This window comes from Python bivittatus, unplaced genomic scaffold (assembly GCF_059951505.1).
Source record: "Python bivittatus isolate LINGU-HERP-01145 unplaced genomic scaffold, Pbiv_v1 ctg000430_np1212, whole genome shotgun sequence".
Taxonomy (NCBI): Eukaryota; Metazoa; Chordata; class Lepidosauria; order Squamata; family Pythonidae; genus Python; species Python bivittatus.
The window spans coordinates 3,316,469-3,322,660 of NW_028277071.1; the positions used below are offsets into that span (position 1 = coordinate 3,316,469).

Here is a 6,192-nt window from a genome sequence, read left to right on the forward strand (position 1 = left end):
TGGCTTGCTTATTCTTTCCCATTCCTAAGGCCAGTTCCCTAAATGTGACAGCCAAGTCTTCAATCCTCACTGTAATGTCATTGTCTTTGACCAGCTATTATGCCAAGAAGCAGTAGGAGAAGGCAGTAGCTGTGGTCAGGAAACCTTTTCCACAAATGCATCTCTTATTTCACTTGCATCTTTTCCTGGATCAGAAGCTCTTACAGATAAGGTCATATTATGTCCTGAATTTTTTAAAAGGGACAATAAATACAGAGCAGAAGAGAGAAAAGGTTTTGCAATTCCAACATCTTTTTCACCTGACCCTTTCCCTAAGTTAGATAACTTTGTGCTACAAAGGAATGTGTTGCTATAGCAAAAGAATGTGTTGTTGTTCTCTCTTCTGAGATATGCAAGTGGATGGAAATTCAAATCATGAACTGAAACCTAGCATTTCAAATATAGGAAAGGGATCTTAGTGGTATTTTGCTGTGAAGGAAAAAAAAGAGATGAAGGTTTATTGAGAGAGGTGTACATGGCAGATGAATTACTTATTTAACATCTTAATTTTGCAACATCCTTTCAAACAAAAACAAAATGCAAGGAGAAAACTTTTGCCCCACTGGGGATGATGTTGCTGTTATAGGTGATACCTTTTTGATACAAAAGGATACCTTTTTGAAAGGGCGGGTATGAAGCTTATAGATTGGAGGATACCAATACCATCATTTTCAGATGATTACACATTATAACGCTAAACACAGAATTTATGTTATTCTCTTGGGTACTAATTTCCCTTTATTGATATTAGGGCTCAGCAAAATTATCTAATGTTTGAAAGAAAAGCTGCAATGCAGCTGTCTAGGTTCAGGAGCTGCTCCAAAAGAGATCTTCATAATTATCATCATGTATATTAACTTGGTGTTGTAAAATGATGGGACACAGGAGACCCAAGCACTAGAAAAACCCAGTAGGATGGAGGTTACAAATTTAGTTTCATTCAAGGTGTCTGCTAAATATTTATTGTCATTTCTTTATCAGTTGCTCCCTCTTATTTAAATCAGGTCTCAGAATAATGATATAGCATTTGGGAGAAAAGATGCAGCCCAGCAATCCAGCTGCTGAAGCCAAAATGGAGAAGATCTCCACTGCCACCATGTATTTCCCCTTCGTACTTAGATAGGTGGGAACAAATGATATCCAGACACTACAGAAGACCAACATACTGAAGGTGATAAATTTGGCTTCGTTGAAGCTGTCAGGTAACTTCCTGGCTAGGAAGGCCACCATGAAGCTGATAGTGGTCAAGAACCCCATAAAGCCAAGGACACTGTAAAACATTGTAGTTGAACCTTCATTACATTCCAGAACAATTTCTTCATCCACTGAATGCATGTCAGAACCTGGGAATGGGGGAGAAAGTGCCAGCCACACTACACAAATAGTGAATTGAGCCATTAAGCAAGATAGGACAATCGTGTTGGCCAGCCTTTTCCCCACCCACTTCCTCATTTTTGAGCCGGGCTTGGTGGCCATGAAAGCAAGAACCACAATGGTTGTTTTCCCCAATATACAAGAAAGAGCTATAGAGAAGATGAGGCCAAAAGTAGTTTGCCGCAAGAGACACTTCACTTGGTCAGGTTGCCCAATGAAGAGCAAAGTGCAAAGGAAGGAGAGGAGGAGAGCAATGAGAAGAATGTAGGTGAGGTTCCTGTTGTTGGCTTTGACAATGGGAGTGTCCTGGTGTTTAATGAAGATCCCCAGCACCACAGCTGAGATGACAGAAAAGGAGACTGCGATCATTACCAAGGAAATGCCCAAAGGCTCTTGGAAAGACAGGTAAGTTATACTTTTTGGAAGGCAGCTCTCCTGATCCTTGTTTGGATATTGATCCTCTGGACATGGGAAACAGTCATCTAGGTCTATGGGGGGAGAAACCTTGTTCATGGAATCATTATGGATTTTCAGCATGAATAATTAATCACAGATTATATTCACTAAGGAATATGACTTACATAGGAGTTCATATAATTTTTTCTTAAAATAATTTATAATGCAATGTATAATGTGTTGCAGTGTTCAGTTTCAATATGCCCTGAGTTATACAGCTATCTCTAAATCTTAATATGATCCTTCTATTCTCTATTATAGCCCACATCAAGGGAAACTGGGTAGAATAGGAAGCAAAAAGAATAGAAAAAAGAGGGAAAATGTTGCATGGATAGAATTATTAGAGTTGAGCTTAATGCAACGGTACCTTTGCTTCCAAAATGAAGATAGAAAGGAAGCATTGTGGATTGTCTACCAATAAGCATTGGTTTCCTGCAAAACTCTTTCTAATTCTTCAAGGAAACATTAGAAGAGACAATCCAAATCTTAGAAATGTATTGATCCTTAATGAAGATTATGCTATTTAGAATGAACTGATTCATCTTATCATCAAATATCTCACTGAACTATTAAGATGTAGTTCCGATTTTTCAATGCTAAATTATGCAACTTGAGGTAAAGCTCCAAATGTTCAGTCCCCTTAATATTGATTAAAAATTTAGACCCCATTTATATTTATTAAATAATTGATATATATAATATAGATTCCTTCACTTACCCAGTTGGTCAGCTATCTTCCCTTCTGGACACAGTCTGCAGTGATAGCAGCAAGATAATTTCCCTTCCACTTTTATCTTGCTACGGCCCAAAGGACATTTCTCATTACAGATGGAAAGAGGTAATGCCTGTCAATAAATAAAATCAGAATTCTTTCACATGAAGAATTTATGTTTTGGGAATGTTCCTTACATCAGTTATAGATATCCAAACTCTTCATATTCTAATCCAAACTTTAGTGTTCCATTTTCAAGGTTTCTTCTGTTTTAAATTCACCACTGAATCATTTAACTTCATGTTTCTCAAGCCTCAGCAACTTGAAGAGGTGTGGACTTCAGCTCCCAACTGCAACATGCTGCCTGGGGAATTCTGGGGGTTGAAGTCCACACCTCTTCAGGTTGCTGAGGTTGAGAAACACTGCCTTAACAGTTTCTTATCTCACACCTATTACACTAAAAGTGTGATTGTGCCAAACATAGTATTCTAAAGATCTGTTCTGAGGACATCAGTAGCAGAAGTTGGTATGCGAGACCTTGTAATTCTGGAGCCCTTGAGACACACTTTCCTTAACATTCCTTTTTTTTCCTCCCAGGGTGTGGGTGTGCGGGTTCATATTCTTACCAAGAGCTCTTGCTATGCTTGGTGCAATGTGGTGACATCATATAGAATAAAGATACAAAACAAATTCTAATTAATGATAGTTAGAAAAACAGACTACTGTGAAATCAACAGACTAAATGACAGAAGAATATTATCTCTATTGTCTTTTCTAATAAAATGTATGAAATGATGCTACTGAAGTTGTATATCTTTACTTTTCCATTGATTCCCAATGCCATGTTTTATTTTAACTTTTATGGACTTTTCATGGCAGCAATCAGAAATCCTAAATGAGCTATTTTCAATCAGGCTGCTAATAGCAGGGTAACTTAAGTTTTCTGAACTTTACTTGATTTCTTTGAAGCTTGGAACAGATTGAGAAGAAATGGATTTGGTCTTCTCTTAAACGATTTGCAGATAATAGCGATCATTGCCTCACTCACCTGTTTCCACAAGATGCTTCCTTTAGGGACAGGCACCAAAGATTAAAAAGAGGTTCTTTTTGTCCACAGATTCAACAATTTGGGGAATATCATTCTGTGAAATTGTTAAGCTGAAATGGGGTATAATGCCATTTATAAATCAAATTCAGAGCTCTCTCTTAGAAATGTGGAATCAGTTCAGAAAGCAGTTTTCTGTGTCATATTCCTTCCCCCATTGACTGGCACATGTTTTATTTTTAAACATATCTTCCTCCCACACCCTTTTTTATTGACTTTGATGGATAGCATGCAATCATACTCCTCTACTTGGATTATCATAACCAGTTAGCTAATGAGACAGTTAGATAGAATCTCCGGCAGATACTCTTTGATCATGTTATATATTCCACGAACAAAGAGTTTCTGCTCCCTATTTCATTTCTTCCTGGGGAGGCAATTTCAAATTTAGCTCTAAGGAGATGAAATCATGAACCATGAGTATGCCATTTTAAAAACAGTTTCTTTCTCTTTCAATAAATGCTTTGTTTCTGTTAAGCTATATACATTTCTAGAGTGGCATTATTTTACTCAAGCAGTTAGAAACACATCTTGCATACTAAGATAGCTTTGCTTTGGTACTAAAGATATATTGTGGATATAGAAACCTTAACCCACCTGTTTTACTTCAGTAGTTTACGTTCATTTCACATCCAAAAAAAAAAAGGGGGGGAAGAGTCTGAGGCTGCTGAATAAGTTAATCCATGTTTTGTTGGGTTTTTTTAAAAATCATGTATTGACATGGGTCAATGGATGAAGGATTTAATAAACATTGGAAAATGAGACACACCTGGTTAAATATGTGGGGCCAAACAGCTTCCTTGTCCGAAATGGTGAGAAGGTTGTTTGGGGGCGCCATGGGATCAATTTTTCCAACTTGGACTCTCAGAAAGGTCTGGTTTGGGAACGTGATCCAACTGAAAATGTCAAATCCAGTTCCTATTTCCCCACTGGGGCCAAAAGAAACCTCATCCCCAGCGCTGTTGTTGAAGGAGACCTGCTGCAAAAAATGGTGGAGCTGAATGAAGAAACAAAGAAATAGAAATATTAATAGGATTCCTTGAATTATAAGGACAAATCTCAGTTCTTTCAGTTTGACCTATGCTCAATGGAAAATAAACTTTTGCATCAATCTACACTGTTTAACATCGGAAAAGAAGTGTGTTCCAAGATGCATTTTCTACTCTGTTGCCTGTTTTTCAGTTGAAAAACTGTCAGATGAGAATTCCAACAGAAAATTGAAAAAGGGAGAAATCTGGCAGATCACTGTGCTTTGATCAACTGAGCATTTCAGGAATTGTGAATTCAATTTGCTGGTATAAAATGTAGATAAGATAAAATTCTCCATCATAGAAAATGTTAGACCAAAATGCCCTTTCCTTCCATCTAAGGGGTCACTTTTTTAAAACAAAAAAAAAGGAAAGATAATATTAAACAAATTAAAATTGAAATTTCCTTCATGTAATTGATTAACAGATTTGCTATTGACTCGAACTAAAACAATTCATATTTTCACAGGATTTGTTGTCATTTCTCTTTTTCTTCCCTTTGAGTCTTAGTCTCTCTGAAATTAAGTTTGTAAGGAATATTAATGCTACTGAGTAACAAAGCAGCTTTTGAGGTTTACATTTGAAACTGTAAGATATAACAGATTGAATAAGTTCTGGTATATGCCATTTCATACATAAAAATAGTTTCCAAAGTTCATATCTTACATATTTTTAACCGTATCCCTATTTTAAAGAAATTCCAATTTCTATCTGGTACTGCACACATCACTTGAACATTAAAATAACTGTTGGAAAAGATAATAAAAGGTTTTTAAGTTTTTCTTTTCCTTTTTTTCATATGACAATATCTTTCCTATTAAGTGCAAAAACAAAACAAAACTATCTCCTGTTCTGGTACTGTGTACATGACATGAGGACCTTGACAAATTTTGCATTAGCCACGTTACCTGCCATGGTGATTGAAGCAAGAGCTTCCAGCTTCTTCCATCAATTATTCTACCCCCTTTTGACTGGGAGGAGCGCATGGCCCTCAGAGCATGTGCCAAAACATAGACCGCATTGTAGATGCTGTAACTCAGACCTCTCATGGTGGTCTCAAACACAGAATTAGGAAGAGTCTCCAGCTTCTCTTCTCCCGTGCAGATCCTTTCAGCATTCCCATCTATCATCTCACTGGAGAATGAACATTCAAATGCATCTTTCCAGAAATCCTGAATAAAGCCATCTTCTTTTTCAAAGTTTGGGTTTCTCTTCCGCATAAATTGTTGGAATCCTGTCAGCTCCTTTGAGTGAATTGCAAAGGAAAGAGCACCATGGAGAAAATCAATGGGCAGCTGTCTTTGCATGAGAATGGAGGTGAATTCTATCTGGGCTGTCATGATCCAAACTTTGGCTTTTCTCTCCTTTGGAATATCATCAGAATCTAAAACATAGATCATTACTCTCAAAGCCACTATGCCTGTAATTTCAATATTCAAGATCACTGCAATGACTGTACTCCCCATGATCACTTTGTA

At 37.1% G+C, this 6,192-nt stretch overlaps 1 protein-coding gene across 1 annotated transcript; it reads right to left on the reverse strand.

The window, feature by feature from the left end:
* Positions 1–1,005: 1,005 nt before the first annotated feature.
* On the reverse strand, positions 1,006–5,844 carry LOC148215274 (vomeronasal type-2 receptor 26-like). Its single transcript, XM_088143995.1, has 4 exons — positions 5,623–5,844; positions 4,456–4,683; positions 2,588–2,714; positions 1,006–1,901 (listed from the first exon to the last, which is right to left on the reverse strand). The coding sequence occupies exons 1-4, from the start codon at positions 5,842–5,844 to the stop codon at positions 1,006–1,008; spliced, it is 1,473 nt and encodes a 490-aa protein (XP_088000121.1).
* Between the last annotated feature and the right edge of the window lie 348 nt (positions 5,845–6,192).